General features: G+C 43.2%; 1 protein-coding gene across 4 annotated transcripts in view; it reads left to right on the top strand.

Moving 5' to 3' along the window:
* The window catches only part of LTBP1 (latent transforming growth factor beta binding protein 1), a 565,328-nt gene that overhangs the window by 58,597 nt on the left and 487,639 nt on the right, over window positions 1–19,092 (top strand). For 3 of the 4 annotated variants that reach the window (XM_030196510.1, XM_030196508.1, XM_030196509.1), the window contains exon 3: window positions 9,690–9,966. In XM_030196510.1, coding sequence (XP_030052370.1) covers window positions 9,690–9,966 — 277 coding nt within the window. Of the gene's footprint in view, window positions 1–351; window positions 356–9,689; window positions 9,967–19,092 lie in introns of those variants that run through there. The other variant, XM_030196511.1, reaches the window with a different exon arrangement.

The raw sequence follows: 19,092 nt of genomic DNA, 5'->3' as shown, positions 1-19,092 counted from the left end.
TATTTCTGGGATAAGCAGTATAGAATGTTTTGTACTTTTTTGGGATCTTGGCAGGTATTTGTGACCTGGATTGGCCACTGTTGGAAAAAGGATGCTGGGCTTGATGGACCGTTGGTCTTTCCCAGTATGGCAATACTTATGTACTTATATTAAAGTAACAAGATCTTAATTTGCACTAATTTCCAAATTGGTAACCAGTGTAGATAACATAACATTGAATTTCTCCTATCCTATATAATAATTTGCACCTCCAATGTTCCATCGCTGTCTGGCTGTCTGGATTCGTAACATTTCATGACGTCAGCCAGCCTCCAGCATTCCATTCCCCCTCACTTCCCCTCCCTCGTGTCAAAACGTAGTGACGTCAGAGGGCGGAACAGTGAGAGGGAAGGGAACGCTGTAGGCGAGCTGACGTCAGGATGTTACCAACGGAAGGGAAGCCAGCCAGGCCAACCAGATAATGATGAGGGACAAAGGAAGAAAGAATTGCGGCACATCGAGGGCAGAGCAGAGCAGAATCGATGGACATGGATGGGAGGAGAGGACAGGAGAGAAGAGAATCGCGGGACATGGATTGGAGGGCAGGGAAGAGGAAAGTCGCTGGACATGGAGGGGATGGGAGGGGAGGGGAGGGAAGGAAAGAATCGCTGGACATGGAGGGGAGGGCAGGGGAGAGACAAAAAAATCACTTATAAGAGAGCCTTCCTAGGGCCCGTTTCTTTGTCGATGAAACGGGCTGGGTTCCACTAGTGTTTCAATAATCTTGCCACAATTGGTGCTGTTAAATTTTTGATCCTGTTTCATGGTAGTCCTATTATTGTCAAGTTTTCTTCTTTCGTTCTGTCTATGTCTTTACTTGTTCATTTTAATATTGTTATGCTGTTAACAAAATTGTAAGTTTTATGTTAAGCTGTACCTGCTGTACACTGCCTTGGGTGAATCTCTTCATACAGATGGTTAATAAATCCCAATAAATAAAATGGAGGCGTGAACTCCTGCTTCCCTGGATAAGGTCATATTTTTTTCAGTAGTAATTCAAGGCAAGTTAGATTCAGATACAGTAGATATTTTCCTGTTCCTGGAGTTCTTGTATTCTAAATTTGTACCTGAGGCAATAGAGGATTAAAAGACTTCCTTAAGGTCACATGGAACATCAGAGGGATTTGAATCCTGGCCTCCCTTGTTCCTTGCTGCACAGGTTTCTCCCCTTCCTTTCAATGTTAAAGAAAAATTATAGAAATATTTTTTTAAAAATCATTAAAAACAAGAGACAATTCTTCACACACTTTGACTTAATGATTGGTTGAACCCATACCATATGTAATGAGTTTATCGTGTTGGGCAGACTGGATTGACCGTACAGGTCTTTATCTGCCGTCATCTACTATGTTACTATAAACAATGCTATGGGCTACCTGAAGTTTCAAAACTAAGCAAAAGTGCTGCTGATCAAAATCAGTGGGTCCCAGTGAATCCTGTTTCTTGTATGTTTCATACCTCCAAATCATAATGCTAATTTAAACAGCTGGAGAAAAAAAGCTACTTGGATGACAACTGACAGCATTGCAATATGCATCTTATTGCGATTTTGTTGATGGTGGACACTGTAGAAGTGATTGACTATAAAGCAGAAGTTTCCCAGTGCACATCCAGTGTTTGTTTTTTTTTGTATGGACTATTTTTTTTCTGCCTATGATTGTGCTTATGGTGCATGGATTTATTGAGCTGGCTGACAGATAAGTCTGAATCTTCTTAAATTATGATTTGGAGGCACACAACGTACAGGAAACAGGATTTGCTGGGACTTATCAATTTTGATCAGAAGTATTTTTTGGTATTTTGTTCTGCTGTACCCATTTTGCGTTTACCTAAAGTTTCCTCATCAACTTACTAGACAAACCCTTATATAAAACATTACAATAGTCATCAAACAAATAATCACATGTACAACTGTCTTGAACCAATCTTCTCTTAAAAATAGCCGCAATTTCCTAATAAGTCGCAGTTTGCTATAAATTTGTCTTCTCACCTGCCTAACCTGTCACTTGCCAATACCATCACCTTTCCAAAATCACACCTAGTTACTGTGAGGTAAGTTTCATTTTAGCAGCTAATGCAGAACTGGGCATGGTCTGCCAGATTCTCTGTAGCGTGCCTAGAGATCTATGCAGAAATTCAGGTGTATTCTCTAACAACGTGTGTAACTTATTGACTTGAGAAACCAACCACCATATTTAAAAGCACTTAACAAACAGTAATGAGCACTAATTGGCAATAATTAGAATTTACACACATGACTCACTAAGCGGATTCTGTAATGAACTGCACCTAAATTCTAAAGCGTGCAGTTCAAAGAGGGGCGTGGCTATGGGCAGGGAAATGGGCGTTTTGTAGGCATTCCAAAATTTAGGCATGTTGTTATAAAATATGGCCCAGTGTGCATAAACCTACGTGCAGGGATTTACACCACATTTTCACTGGTGTAAATGGATGCACGTAGTTATAAGCACTGGGATATCAACTAAGCTCCTAACACTTAATGAAGAAGATTTGCCATTCCCATATGTTGGTTTTGGCAATAACTGCATGGTAACTGTAAAACCTTAGCACAGTTTAGTAAATCGGGGCCCAAACAATTTAGTAGTGTTAGTCCCAGTAAGAAAGAACGAGAACTCAAACACCGTTGTGTGACATACAAGACAGGAATTAGGTTAGAACAAGGTGGGCAACAACAGTCCACCACTACAACAGATACTTCTGTATAACCTTTGAATAGTAGTGGATGCTTGAAAGTGAAATATTTCTGTCCTGGTGCTCTCTCATAGGTATTATTTGACCCTGGCTATGCTGATATCTGGTTATTTTTGTTAACAGCAGTTAGCATATCTGGGTTTAAAAAAGGTTTGGGCAAGTTCTTGCTACTATTTGGATTTCTGCCAGGTACTTGTGACCTGGATTGGCCACTGTTGGAAGCAGGAAGCTGGGCTAGATGGACCATTGGTCTGATCCAGTATGGCTATTCTTATGTTCAGTAAGGGATTTGTGACATTGTTCTTTCCTTTGGAAGCTTAGATGCAGGCCAGATGTTAGTGTGTTACCCAGCCATCCACCCCAGAGATGGCTGTATGTATGCTGTAATTCAAATTTTGATTCTGGGCCTGATATTTAGACCATGGAGGTCGGTAGTTTTGAAGCCATTGAGATCTGCAGGCTGAAATAAGCCCAGATATTCAATGCTGGTCTTCTCTGTGCTCCAGCATGGAATATCCTGGTCAGTGTGGTCACCTGGAAGTTAATCAGGTACCAACCGATATTCAGATCAGTGCTCAGTTAGTTCAGCAGTTAAAGTTGTCAGATTTTTTGCTGTCCTAACTTTGTGCGTACTGACCAGAGTTAAGTGCCGGCTGTGGCCAAGCATTGCCTCAGCACTAAGTGGGCAGTGCCGCAGCTGTCAGAGCCAGTATTCAGCATGAATATTGGCAGCTAGCCTACTCAGCATGGTTTAATTGAGCAGGAGCCTCTCCTGTGCTTCTGACTGACATTTAGTCTGTTGAAGAATCCCATTGTGTGTGAATTTAACCTGCTTTCCCAATAAAGTTTTTTTTAAAACTGTGCGCTTTTGTTTTACTTCTCCAATGTTAAATCGACTAATATGGACCACCGTCAAACTATAAACAGATTGCAGGGCTTTTTTTTTTTTAGCCTGATAACCATAACTAATGATATGCAGACTTAAGCTGTAAGTAATACTTCTCTAAAGTGTATGGACTTTAGTAGGATTATGTCTAGAGCTGGACTGTGTTCTCAGTAATGCTCTGAATTCTTGGACCATTCCATCATCTTTCATTTTACTACAACTTTTGTGCTGCGTTTGTATGTGGTATGCATCTCTGTATGTGTGGGACAGATGGAAAAGGGAGGCTTTATTTTCTCAACACTGTTTCCTTTCCATCAAAGCATTAAGGAAATGTTTAGGGATGTGCGTTCTTCAGTGCATACTCGCTTCGTTAGTGCTCCTTACAACATTTAGAGGGTAATTTTTTTTAAAGAAGGTGCTTACAATTGCTTGCCAGTTACACATGTAATTGATTAAAATACCGGCAAATATGCGTAAATACCAATATGCTGCATAAACGCTATTCTGCAACTATGAGCATGTCTGTGATAGCATGTAGTATGCAGGTGAGTGTACATTTGGGAGGTGTCTTGTTTAATTTACAGGGTACAATTTGCTAATGAGATCTGGTGGTTAAGTTTACGTTAACAGCTGCCCTACGCTTGCTGTGCTGTTTATTATATGCTATCTCCAGGCCCCAGCTCCAACATGTCAGGCCCCAGCCCTTACATCAGACCCATCTCCCCCTCCCCACCTCCCATGGTCTAGTATTGTCCCCCCCTTCAACCCCTCCATGGTTCTGCATCTCCCACTCACTTCCCTTCCTTCCCCCTGTTGTCCAGTATCTCCCTCTTTCTTCTGTTTTCCGCCTGTGATCCAGGTATCTTCCCCTTTTCTGTGCTCCTCTGTCCCCATTGCAGTTCCTCTAGCATGGCCTCTACAGTGTTAGCAGCAAAAGGATCAACTAGGGGGCCACAGAGACATAGTGTTCAGGTGCTCTGCTAGCCCCATTCTCATACCCATAGGCGCCCGGTATAAGAGGCTTGGACAGGCCAAGCCTCCCCTGCTGTGCTCTGAGGGGTTTAAATTGTTGGTTTACCTCCATCCTCACAGCAGGAGCTGCAGTGAAAGCCCTCTAGCCTTGTCCAGTTGTAGAAATTGTTTTATGGTTTGTTTACCTTACTGCTGGGAGGGGGGGGGGGGGGTTGGCTGGAGGTGTCCTGGGTTGTCAGGGAGATATTTAACAAGGATGACTTCCTGACCTGCACTGAGGACAGATAGCAGCAGAATCATACTGGGCCAGCATGATCAGAAAAAGTCACCAAACAAAGGTAGAAAAGATCATTTTATTTTCATTATAGTGTTTGGAATCACTTTGAGAATCAGGTGCTCAACATTAAAAGTTTATATTTATTTACTTATTTATGGCATTTTATCCCACATTAAACATGAATTAGGGTGTTTTGTGGCTCTACATGAGAATTATGATGATATGATCCCTTGTTTCATATTGTTGACGGTCTGCATTTTCCGTATGGGTGGTATATTGGTGTATTAGGTTCTGCCCAGTGTATTATTTATGGTACAGTGTGTTTTTGCACAAAGTTGTGCATACTGTTTTGCAGTTGAGCGAGTGTGCTTAGAATATGCTTTGAGCAACCACTTTATTCTTTGACATATGATACATATCTAATATCTAAATTTAATAAAAGGTATTGTGATTATTTTATTTTTATTTATTTTTTCTGTGTGTTATCAGACAATTATGGAAGCTCTGCCCCAGGCTCCACCCCCTAACCCCGCCCCCTTTAGCCTCCCCAAACAGTTGGGCCACCGACCGCCTATGCTCATACCAGCAGGAAGTGTGCGTCATGGGGAGGAGGAGGCAGTAGAGCCTTGCAGAGCACTTGAGCACCAAGGCTTTTAGACCCTTAATCAGTCCTTTTGCTGCTATTGCTGTTGCAGCTGTGTCAGAGCTGCAACAGGGACCAAGGTTTGAGGGGAGCATGGAAGAAGGAAAAATACCACATGGACAGGAGAGAAGCCCTCATTCCCACCTGTTTGCCAGCAGTAATTTTATTACACCCATGCTCTGCAGGTAAGAGAAGGGGGCAGCCGGTAGGATAATTATGGTGAGACCAGGACCCATGTGCCCCCTCCTCTGTTCCACCGAATATAGATGTCTGGGTCAGGGGGATGCTCAGTTCCTCCAGTATTTCACAAAAGCCTCACCCAAATGTGCAGCCTTTTGTAATACGTAGAAAAACACCAGCATATAAATATGTCCAGTGGGGGCATTGATCTGAAAACTACTTGGATTACACATATATGTAAAAGCTGTTGCATGATTGTCATTGTCAAGGCTTTTGTATATGCAAGTAGCTATTTTGTAACATTCATATATAAATACTGATACTTACATATGTAGATGGCCGATTTTGTAAAAATATACTTTCAAATGGCACCAATTAACAAGGAAAGCCACCAATGTAATTTCTTTTCCAGATTTAAAGGGACAAAAAAAAAATAGATGGAGAATTGAGGGCATTAACCTTTAATCTTTCACGTTAAACCCTTGGAAATGAGTATATTTAAAAATCTTGAACACACTCTAGATTAGGTGCAAAGCCCAACAGAGAAATGTAGTGAAAAGCACATGTATTCCCTCTGTAAAATGGGAATACTCAGATACATTTTTGGCATGCCCAGACAGTGGTCCTTGAAAACTCTACACACTAGACGTATAAATAACTGCTTTCTGAAATCACTTTTTATATGCACAGTAAATGCTGCTCTTTACATATCTAGATATTTCTAAAATGACCTCCAGCAAGACAAGTGGCAAGACCTAGAGGAATACCGGGGTATGTAGAAGGAAAAGGAAATAATAATACTTTTGCACAAGTAGAGGAATATCTATCAAAAGGCAACATTTTTTTTGAAGGGTGCTAAAATTCATACATTTAGGGGTCCTTTTACTAAGCTGCGTAAGTATCTATGTGCACCCAACGCGTGCCAAAATGGAGTTACTGCCTACCGCGTGGCTCTTGCGGTAATTTCATTTTTGACGCGTGTCCGATACGCGCATCTGAAAAATATTTTTTATTTTCAGGCACGCTAATGGACGCACGTCCAGTGGCATTTGACGCATGAAGGTCATTACTGCCCAGTTACCGCATGAGTCTTTACTGCTAGGTCAATGGCTGGCGGTAAGGTCTCAGACCCAAAATGGGACGCGCGGCAATATTCATTTTGCCGCACGTCCATTTTCAGCAAAATGTTTTTAAAAAGGCCTTTTTTACAGGCGCGTTAAGAAATGGATTATCGCGCGCCCCAAACCCACGCCTACACTACCGCAAGCCATATTTCACTGCGCCTTTGTAAAAGGACCCTTTGGAATTTGCACCAGGGGAATACCTCACATTATGGTGATATTTAGCTGCTTTTAAAGTAGGGTCTCTGGGGTGTGCGTATTTGGTTTGGGGAGAAAAGGTATCTGCATATAATTTAATTTTCAGTTATATGTACATAGTTTCTCCTAGAACTGCAGCCACTCAGATTACCGGTGCAAAGTCTTGGGGTTAATTTCTCTTTGAATATTGGCTAAATTTCCACACATGTAAGTATCAGCTGCCACTGTGCAGTTTATTTAAATCTCCCCTACCCCACCACCAAAGGTGTATTTCCACAAGTAGCTGTGTATTTTAAAATTCAATCACTGTGAACATTCAGTTCCCACTTAGTGCACTGTTAATTTTTAGTTATCATGCATCAGTTGCCAAAATCATCACATGGTAATCATAAAACCACTGCGGTAATTCTTAGGAGTGTGCTCAGTGTCTCCCCATACAGTTAACTCAAGACAGTGCATTTATTTATTTATTTTGTGCATTTGTATCCCACTTTTTCCCACCTTTTTGCAGGCTCAATGTGGCTTACATTGTTCCGTTATGGCATTCGCCATTCCAAAAAGCTACTACTGTATTTTACTGCATTATACTGTAATGTCCAAAGACTTGCTGACTTTAGACCTCTAAATGCTATTTCTACTACTACTACTTAACATTTCTAAAGCGCTACTAGGGTTACGCAGCGCTGTACAATTTAACATAGAGGGACGGTCCCTGCTCAAGGAGCTTACAATCTAAGAGACAAGTGAACGGACAGTCCGATAGGGGCGGTCAAATTGGGGCAGCCTGGATTTAGTGAATGGTAAGAGTTAGGTGCCGAATGCAGCATTGAAGAGGTGGGTTTTAAGCAAAGACTTGAAGATGGGCAGGGAGGGGGCTTGGCGTAAGGGCTCAGGAAGGTTGTTCCAAGCATAGGGTGAGGCGAGGCAGAATGAGCTATTTCTATTTCCTATTGTGTTATACTGAATTGTAATACTTACTTACATTGCTAACTTCTGGCCTGTAACTACTTCCACTGCACCATATTACATTACACTGAATTTCACTAATGACTATAAATTTCCACTTACTACTGCACCATACTGCACTACATGTAATTGCACTACTGACGATAAATCTTCATCAGACACTACCACTTTGCACTGTCAACCTCTGACCTCCCTCAGCATCTATTGTAACATACAATCAACGCTAACATGAATATTAACAAATTGCTCTTAATAATCTATTTTCTTCCCCTGATCTACCACACACTGACAACCCCTCTCACAGACAATAACTTACTTACAGTACACAAACCCTGCAAACAACACATAAACAACACACCTTTCCAAAAGAACAACAACCAATTAAAAGGAAAACCTGCTACACACATTTACCACATGTTAAGTGCATTGCAGATATTGGATGCAGTTAACGGCACCTACTAGAGACTGACACGGGGACAGAGTGGGAACAGAGCCTGTAGAGATGGGTTGGGGAAGGGGACAAACTTTGTCCCCTTGTCATTCTCTATTTTGAAAGCTGTTAATGAATTGGACAGTTATTTATGTTCAAGTGATGCAGATGACAGTGTTTTTTCATTTTTTGGAAAAACAAGGAAACGTGCTGGCCACAACTGGGAAAATTTGCATGGGGGATCCTGTACATTCCTGTTACCAGCACATCTTTTGAGAAGACATTTTCTATTGCAAGAAGTACTGTGGAAGACAAGAGAGTTAGAATGAATCCTGAAATTGTTGATGACTTATTATTCATCTACAGATTAAGAACTCATTACAGTGCTCCATAGGGCATATTTCTCTCCCACTAGGGCATAGTGAGCGGGTTGTATTTTATACCCCTCGACATTTTAACAGAGTGGATTAGGATTCCTTGGGGTAGTAAAAGCCAGCTATTGATGGGGCTGGTAGAGGGTGGTGGTGGTGGTTATTATAGTTGCATGTTGTTATTATTTTCTATTTGTGATTTATAAACAACAGTTGCACAGAATATTGTTCCTTTTTATACTTTTATAAAAAGATTTAAATATAAAATCGTAAGTGTTCGAGGTTTCTGCAGGTAAGGATAGAACCCGCGGGGATGGGGCGGGATGAGAGCCTGCGGGGATGGGGCATAGACAGAGGCAGGGCCAACGGGGAAGGGGACAGAGCTGGTGGGAATGGGGTAAAGTTTGTCCCCGTGTCATTGTCTAGCACATACCTCTGTATTAACTCAGTGAGGTGCAGTTTCCACCCTTTCTCTAGGCCATAAAATATTTTGGCGGTTAAGGTGGGAATTAGTTTGTGCTGTCAAGCCGCCGAACTGTTAGTGTTCACTCTAGCACCTGTGCTAAGGGCTTAGCATACTTTAGTAAATAGAGCCATTTAGTTTTTCCTCACAGATTTATTTAAAACCAGTGTGAGATAATTGAGGACAGTTGAGTTGTCAGTGATGAACTAGTTTCAAAATGGCAGCAGACTCATTTAGTTAAGAAGTTAGTATAAGGCTGTAGTTGAAGTGCTTTAGCAGTTGAATTTGGTGCTATTCCCCACACAGCTGTCACCAGAATATCCTTGCCTGTACCAGAACCCTACTCTGTCTTATGTGGAACAGGGCTACCTAATCAAACCACGCTGTATGTGTCTATGATCCTTTATCTGTTTTTCTTTTTTTTTTTTTAGCTAACTGTATACCACCATGCCAAAATGGAGGGATGTGCCTGCGACCACAGCTCTGCATATGTAAGCCTGGGACCAAAGGTAAAACTTGTGAGGAATCCTCTGTTCCAGGTGCCACTTCCACCTCTATATCTGGAAGCCAGGGCCCTGCTTCTTCATCTTGGCCCATCCCCCTGCAAAATTCCCAGAAGATCCCACCCAAAGTCAACACAGGGGGCCAGATGACTTTGACATTAAAAAAGAGACCACCTATTGTTGTACCCCAGCAATTAAAGCCACCGTAAGTGCCAAATTTACCTTTTCTATCCTACCCTTCCCCCATTTCTCAATTTGTAATTCTGCTTTAATGGTTTCTCTTTTATTTGCTATGTTTAAATATTATCTACAAAGTAGTTATATCATCATTCATTTTGAGATGTAGTTTTGTATTTTTTGTGAATTTCATAGTGCCTTTTTTTTTTTTTTTTTTACATCTTTACCGTTTAGATTGTTCTGGCTTTATTTATCTGATCATTTTATATACTATTTTTACCAAATACTTTGAGCTGTGCTGAAGCTGCAGTGTTTCTTAAAGCAAAGTTAAAGGACCCGGAGTTTTTTGGCATCCCAGAACATTGATAGAATTGAAAAATGAACTTGCAGAACTATTGTTAGTAATATGTAATTTATCTTTAAAATCAAGCATGATATCGGAAGGTTGGAGGGTGGCCAATGTAAAGCCGATTTTTAAAAAGGGTTCCAGAAGTGATCAGAGAAATTACAGACTGGTGAGCCTGACATCGGTGCCAGGCAAAATGGGAGAGACGATTATGAAGAACTAAATTGCAGAGCATATTCAAAAGCATGGATTAATGGGACAAAGCCAACATGGATTTAGTGAAGGGAAATCTTGCCTCACCAATCTACTACATTTCTTTGAAGGGGTGAACAAACGTGGATAAAGGTGAGCCGGTCGATATTGTGTATCTGGATTTCCAAAAGGGATTTGACAAAGTACCTCATGAAAGACTCCAGAGGAAATTGGAAAGTTATGGGATAGGAGGTAGTATCCTATTGTGGATTAAAAGCTGGTTAAAGGATAGAAAACAGAGAGTAGGGCTCAGTGGAGAAGGGTAGATAGTGGGGTTCCACAGGGGTCTGTGTTGGGACTGCTGCTTTTTAACATATTTATAAATGATCTAGAGATGGGAGTAACTAGTGAGGTAATTAAATTTGCTGATGACACAAAGTTATTCAAAGTTGTTAAATCGCAAGAGGATTGTGAAAAATTGCAAGAGGACCTTACGAGACTGGGAGAGTGGGCATCCAAATGGCAGATGATGTTTAATGTGAGCAAGTGCTAAGTGATGCATATGAGAAAGAGGAACCCGAACTATAGCTATGTGATGCAAGGTTCCGTATTAGGAGTCACCGACCAAGAAAGGGATCTAGGAGTCATTGTTGACAATACTTTGAAACCCTCTGTTCAATGTGCTGCAGCAGCACAGCAAGCAAATAGAATGTTAGGTATTATTAGGAAAAGAATGGAAAATAAAAACAAGGATGTTATAATACCTTGGTATTGCTCCATGGTGTGACCGCACCTTGAATACTGTGTGCAATTCTGGTCACCGCATATCAAAAACGATATAGTGGAATTAGAAAAGGTATAGAGAAGGGCGATAAAAATGATAAAGGGGATGGGACGACTTCCCTATGAGGAAAAGCTGAAATGGCTAGGGCTCTTCAGCCTGGAGAAAAGACTACTGAGGGGAGATATGATAGAAGCATATAAAATAATGAGTGGAGTAGAACGGGTAGATGTGAATCGCTTGTTTGCTCTTTCCAAAAATACTAAGACTAGGGGGCACGCAATGAAGCTACAAAGTAGTAAATTTAAAACGAATCAGAGAAAATATTTCTTCACTCAGTGTGTAATTCATACTCCGGAATTCGTTGTCAGAGAATGTGGTAAAAGCAGTTAGGTTAGCGGGGTTTAAAAAAAGTTTGGATGGCTTCCTAAAAGAAAAGTCCATAAACCATTATTAAAATGGACTTGGGAAAATCCACTGCTTATTTCTAGGAAAAGCAGCACAAAATGTATTGTACTGTTTTGGGACCTGGATTGGCCACTGTTGGAAACAGGTTACTGGGCTTAATGGACCTAAGGTCTGTCCCAGTGTGGCGAGACTTATATACTTACATATATTTTGAGCCATAAAAAAATGTGAGCTAAGTCATCAGGGTTTTAATACCTCTGCACAGGAGTGCAGCAGTTGATCCTGCCACTTAAATGAGCATAAAGATGTACTAATTTTAACACATATTTACTCATGTTTCAATGCAGGTTTTTTAAATAGCTAAAACTTAATTTAGAAGCATTTATATCTTGCCAGTCACTAATGGTTCTAGGTGTTCATGCATAAAGTTCTGCTCATGTAAAGATGTGCTAATCTTAGCATGCTGTATTATTTCATTGGCTTCAGTTTCCAATATGTTCTGATCCCTTACCATTTGGAAGATTCTGCTTTAGTGCTATCAGGTATTTCCTCTGACCGATTGCCTGGCTGTAGCTACTATGGAAACCACAATTAAGTCTAAAAAGGTTGTATTTGATTGGACAAGAATGTATTCAGATAAGGTGAAGGAATTTTTAAATTTGTATTTCATTTTTGGAAGTATTGTAAAATGATCATTAAATCAAGTACCTTTTACCTATGTAGCATCCCTTTGAGTTTTGGCAGGAATCCCACTCTGTCAGGTTCACATTGGTTCCTGAAATGCCTGGCATTGAATATTCCTGGTCAAATGTAGCTGGTGGTGATTAGCACTTGAGAAAACGTTGATTACTAATGACCGAATATTGACCAGACTGTTTTAGGGGCTTTATACTGATTCTGAGTATCATATATATTCTTCCCTTTTAGCTTTATATTGTTATTAGTTTTTTGTACATAACTAATAATACATAGGCGTAGACTGGGGGGGGCGAGGGGGGGCAATGCCCCCCCAAACGACGCGAGGCGCCGCCGCGCCATTAGTTTAAAAAAAAAAAAAAAAAACCACATGCAGGCACGCGCTCCTCTCGGTCCGCTTGGCTTCCCTGCCCTCTCTGTCTGCTCCCGCCTTCCTCTGACGTCATTTCCTTTCGGGCGGGACGCAGACAGAGAGGGAAGGGAAGCCAAGCGGACCGAGAGGAGCGTGTCCGTCTACCTCTCTCTCTTCCTCCCTCCCTCCGGCGCAGGCAGCAGTCTTCCAGCGTTCCTGGCAGCGGTAGCGTTGTACACGCTGCCTTTGGCTCTGCCCCGAAGCCTTCTCTTCAAGTTCCTGTTCCCGCATAGGTGGGAACAGGAACTTGAAGAGAAGGCTTCCGGGGCAGACCGAAGGCAGCGTGTACAACGCTACCGCTGCCAGGAACGCTGAAAAAGCTGAAGACTGTTGCCTGCACCGGAGGGAGGGAGGAAGAGAGGGGGTAAACGGAGTCACCATCTTGGACCTCGGGGGGGGGGGGGGGCAGAGGGAAGATGGATGGGACTGGGAGGGGTGGGAAGCAGAGGGAAGGAGCAAGAAATGAATGGGACTGGGAGGGGTGGGAAGCAGAGGGAAGGAGCAGGAGATGGATGGGACTGGAGGGGTGGGAAGGAGCAGGAGATGTATGGGACTGGGAGGGGTGGGAAGCAGAGGGAAGGAGCAGGAAATGAATGGGACTGGGAGGGGTGGGAAGCAGAGGAAAGGAGCAGGAGATGAATGGGACTGGGAGGGGTGGGAAGCAGAGGAAAGGAGCAGGAGATGAATGGGACTGGGAGGGGTGGGAAGCAGAGGGAAGGAGCAGGAAATGAATGGGACTGGGAGGGGTGGGAAGCAGAGGAAAGGAGCAGGAGATGAATGGGACTGGGAGGGGTGGGAAGCAGAGGGAAGGAGCAGGAAATGAATGGGACTGGGAGGGGTGGGAAGCAGAGGGAAGGAGCAAGAGATGGATGGGACTGGGAGGGGTGGGAAGCAGAGGGAAGGAGCAGGAGATGAATGGGACGGAGGGGTGGGAAGCAGAGGGAAGGAGCAGGAGATGAATGGGACTGGGAGGGGTGGGAAGCAGAGGGAAGGAGCAAGAAATGAATGGGACTGGGAGGGATGGGACTGGGAGGGGTGGGAAGCAGAGGGAAGGAGCAAGAGATGGATGGGACTGGGAGGGGTGGGAAGCAGAGGGAAGGAGCAAGAGATGGATGGGACTGGGAGGGGTGGGAAGCAGAGGGAAGGAGCAGGAGATGGATGGGACTGGGAGGGGTGGGAAGGAGCAGGAGATGAATGGGACTGGGAGGGGTGGGAAGCAGAGGGAAGGAGCAGGAAATGAATGGGACTGGGAGGGGTGGGAAGCAGAGGAAAGGAGCAGGAGATGAATGGGACTGGGAGGGGTGGGAAGCAGAGGGAAGGAGCAGGAGATGAATGGGACTGGGAGGGGTGGGAAGCAGAGGGAAGGAGCAAGAGATGGATGGGACTGCGAGGGGTGGTGAGCAGAGGGATGGACCAGGAGATGGATGGGATTGGGAGAGGTCAGGCACAGCAGAGGGAAGGAGCAGAAGATGGATGGGACGGAGGGATGGTGAGCAGAGGGAAGGAACAGAAGATGGATGGAACTGGGAGGGTTGGGGAGCAGAGGGAAGGAGCAAGAGATGGATGGGACTGGGAGGGTGGGGAGCAGAGGGAAGCCTACTGGAAAGAAGACACTGCATAAAACAGAAGACACTGGGATCAAAGCGAATAGAAAAACTAAATGATCAGACAACAAAGGTAAATAAAAGTATTTTATTCATAATTTATTAATTGAAATGTGTCAGCTTTTTGAAATGTGCATCTGTGATATTTTGCCTGTAAATTTCATTTCCTTCCTCCATATTAGCATATTCATTTGCATATTTATATATGCAAATGATATGCTAATATGCTCCGCCCATTCTTTGCCCCCCCAAATGAAACAGTCAAACTACGCCTATGTAATAATAGTATGGGATATTTAGCTACCAGTGAAAGTCATCAACCTTCATGTGTTGCCAGTGTAGTTTTCTCTAGTCTGAGGGGCCAATGCAGCAAGCTGTGCATTAGATCAGTGTGGCAATGGCTTGGCGTATAGCTTCTAACATGATCCTAAGGAAAAGGTTTTGCTCTCTGATGCAGTAAATTAATGGCGTGCAGATTACTACTACGTTAAAACATGTGCGCATTCAGAAAAAAGCCACGGCAGTAGTATGCAGTCATGTGTTGCTTAAGAGACATTTTTTAAAAGCCCACTCCCCCCCCCTCAAATCTCCCAATCCCTCACCTCTGAAAACCTCCTTCTCTGTAATGCTGTTTGGATCACTGAGATAACCCCCTGATCCCCCACCCCAGAAAAGCCTGTATACCCTGACCCCCTCCACCAGAGAGGACCCTGTATCTCCCTGGACACTAATCAGCATACCCCTGGAAATCTAGTTGACCCCCACCCCCGATCCCTAAAAATTATCCCTAGTAATCTAATGAACTTCCCCAGGCCACCTAGACTTCCCTCCTTGTATACCTTGAGAAAGAAGAAGGAGCAATGCCTACTCGCTGCTGCCTCTACATCGTCATCTTCTAATGTGGCGACCTCTGCCTGGCATGGTGCATCCTGAGGCACACCTCACAGTTAGTCTGCCAAATAAAGGAATTTTTCTCTTATTTGGTAGTCTCTGCCCAGACTTGCATGTAATTTGGGGGAGGGGGGTTGAAACAAGCATTACAGATGGTACTGTAATTCTTCTATGTCTTCTCTGAGGTAGTGTCAAAGCTCCTGCCTTAGTGTTCTAGGCTTTTCTTTGCCTCGGGGCTGAAAATCTAATAGCTTCATTAACATTCATTTCAATATGCTGTGTACTGGTTCCCTATTGTGCATGGCTTCCCAAAGTGTTATCTTCTGCAGGATACTCTGCATCCTGGCCCATAAAATTGCATGCAAGTGTCAAACTGGCCAGTGTTCAGCCTTTCTTGTGGTTAACTCGTTGGTGGATCATGGGTTTTTAAAAGAGAGAGGCTGTCATTTGCCAATAAGAGTTCACACTGTTTGCATATAGTGCACACTTTTCTTTCCTAAATATGCACAGTTTTTGTATCTGTATTGACAGCACGTTTTACAAAGCACTTGTCAAGATATTTAAATGCTCCATTTATCGATACGTAATTGAGCACTCATCGATTGATTTGACCCCTGAAGAAGGCGTGTTAGCCGAAACACGGACCGTGTTGGGTCGTAATAAAGGTTTCTTTTGGAGCATCTTACCATGATGTGGTGACTGATCACTTGGCATTGGGTCCTTTCCACCCAATTTTTATTGTGTTCCATTTCTGTGGAAAGTGTGAACCCCGTCTGTTTGCATGTATAAAGGTTCATGCATGCAGGCACTATCAGGAAAGAGTGCGCGCAGACCCCCAAATTCTATAAAGGATGCTAAAAATTAGGCGTGCAATTAGGCCTAGAGGGGTCATTTACATGCGTAACCAAATTAACTAATTGGCGCTAAACTGACATTGAGGCATATTTTCAAAGCACTTAGCCTTCCAAAGTTCCATAGGTTTCTATGGAACTTTGGAAGGCTAAGTGCTTTGAAAATATGCCTCATTATGTACTAATAATTGGCATCAACAAGAACTAACTGGCACAAATTTGTAGTTATGCGTGTAAATGACTTATGCCCCTATTCTATAAACTTAGCTCCTAATTTCAATGGTGCACAACTCCAAGGGGGGGGGGGGGGGGCATGGATGTGGGCATGGCCTAGTAGGTCAGGGTGTGTGCCAAGCAGTTAGGTGTAAATGATAGAACACCGTCAGTTACATGCTTAACTGGGCTGCCAGTATTTGGATGTGAAGTCGTTACGTCTAGAGTTAGGCTAGTATTCGATAATGGCAACTATACGTAATATTGCTGTTATAGAATTGGCGCTTAGAGCCCAAATTTTTGGCATCTAAGATTTTAATGCCCTTTACTGAATTGAGCCCTATGTGCATAAGGGGCTAGATTCTATGTATGGCGCCAAAAAAGTGCTATTCTATAAGCAGTGCTTAAAGTTAAGCGTGGTTTATAGAGTAACGCTTATGCCCGAGAATTGCGCCTAACTTTGGAGGTGGCCATTTGCACCAACTGAAATGTAGTGCAAATGTAGTATCCCCATTATTCTATAACACGCATGAATTTTAGGAACGCCCCCACTATGCCCGTGACCCTCCCGGTTCTGTGCTCCCTTTTTCAGATCGTGTGTAAATTTTAGGTGCTGATATGCCAATTAAATCTAATTAGTGCCACTAATTTGTTAAAATGCCAATTATTGGCACCAATTAGCTCATGATTCAGTTAAATTGCGTGCACAAATTGGGCATGCACCCAAATTTGCGCATGGAATTTTTGGCGACTTTTATAGAATTAGGGGGATAGCAAACATTCTTTGACAAAAACAAATGCACAATATATGCAAATAGTGCATACTATTAACGACATTCATTGTGAAACAAAGAAACAAACCAAGCTTTTCTGGGTGCCCGTCTCTGGTTTCTAACTCCTGTTTCATAACTTGGAGTGGAGGAGTGGCTTAGTGGCTAGAGCACTGGTCTTGCAATCTAGAGTTGGCCAGTTCAAATCCTGTTTCTGCTCCTTGTGATCTTAGGCAAGTCACTTAACCCTCCATTGCCTCAGGTACAAACAGATTGTGAGCCCTCCTGGGACAGAGAAATATCCAGTGTACCTGAATGTAACTCACCCTGAGCTACTACTGTCAAGCTTCTCCTTCTTACCTACAAATGCACTCAGTCTGCTGCCCCTCACTATCTTTCTACCCTCATCTCCCCTTACGTTCCCGCCGTAACCTCCGTTCACAGGATAAATCCCTCCTCTCAGTACCCTTCTCAACCACCGCCAACTCCAGGCTCCGCTCATTCTGCCTCGCCTCACCCTGTGCTTGGAACAACCTTCCTGAACCCTTACGCCAAGCCCCCTCCCTGCCCGTCTTCAAGTCTTTGCTTAAAGCCCACCTCTTCAATGCTGCGTTCGGCACCTAACCCTTACCGTTCAGTGAATCCAGACTGCCCCAATTTGACTGCCCCTATCGGACCGACCGTTCACTTGTCTCTTAGATTGTAAGCTCTTTGAGCAGGGACTGTCTCTCTTTGTTAAATTGTACAGCGCTGCGTAACCCTAGTAGCACTCTAGAAATGTTAAGTAGTAGTACTACTGAAAAAGGTGTGAGCAAAATCTAAATAAATAAATAAAACTTCTGCCCTCCTATGTGTATGAAGTATATTCCATCAAAATAATCTTTCATCTTTCTAAAACCCATGGATGGGGTGTGTGTGTGTGGGGGGGGGGGGGGGGGGAGGTCATTGTACTTTAAGGTGGTGCTTCTGTTCTCTTCATTCAGTTGGTGTTGCCAGTGGAGAAGGGCTGTGGTGAATCAGTTCCTCAGCTAAAGGTTTTGACTCATGTTTTTGTAAGTTTTAACTGTTTGGGCTTCCTGCTGAACTGGAATCTGCCTCCCTAGACCTATGGCTCTCTGAATCTCTAAATCAGGGCTTCCCAAATCTTTGCTGCGGATCTTGCTGTCAGGTGAGTTATTAGGATGCCCACAATGAATATGCATGGAATAAATTTGCATATATTGGGTCTCCACTGTAGTTAGATTTATTTATAGATACAGCTAATCAACTTTGTTTGTTTTATTGTTGTATCTCTGAGCAGTTACTTGCCTCTTTTAGGGGCTCTTTTACAAAGGTGCGTAAGAGCCTACACACATTCAGCATATGCCAAATTGCCATTACCATCCAGCTACTGTGTGTCCCGGGCAGTAATTCCGAATTTGACACATGCTGAAAACATGGGGTAAACGGCAGTGGGCATGAGCTGCATGCTTACCGCCCAGGTAGCGCGTGAGACCTTACTGCTCTGTCAGTGGGGTGGTGGTAAGGTCTCAGACCGAAAATGGACCCGCGCTGGTTTTCATTTTTCCATACGTCCATTTTCTGGCACCTTAAATAAAGGCCCTTTTTCTAGGACGCTGTAAAAAAAATGGCCCGGTGCGTGCACAAAAGATGCAGTCGCACTGCCGCAGATCACTTTTTGCCACGGCTTAGTAAAAGGGCTCCTTTGTGTGTTATGCATTGTAGATATCCTGAAAACCTGAAAGGCTGTGAGGTTCCCAGGTCAGACTTGGGAGGCTCTGCTGTAGCTGCACATGCTTGAAATGTTTTAAAATAATTTTTAAATTCCCTCTCAACCTTTTGCAATATCCCCCAGCTCCAAATGACCTGAAAAGAGGAACGTGACTTGGAAATGAAGCAGGGGTCTCCCTCACAGCAGCCCCTGTGGTATTGCCAGCAGGCTGTCAACATACTTTAATTTTAGTTACCAGAATTTTGTTTGGATTGTGGA

This window comes from Microcaecilia unicolor, chromosome 3 (genome assembly GCF_901765095.1).
Source record: "Microcaecilia unicolor chromosome 3, aMicUni1.1, whole genome shotgun sequence".
NCBI lineage: Eukaryota > Metazoa > Chordata > Amphibia > Gymnophiona > Siphonopidae > Microcaecilia > Microcaecilia unicolor.
This window is presented reverse-complemented; position numbering and strand designations above follow the sequence as displayed.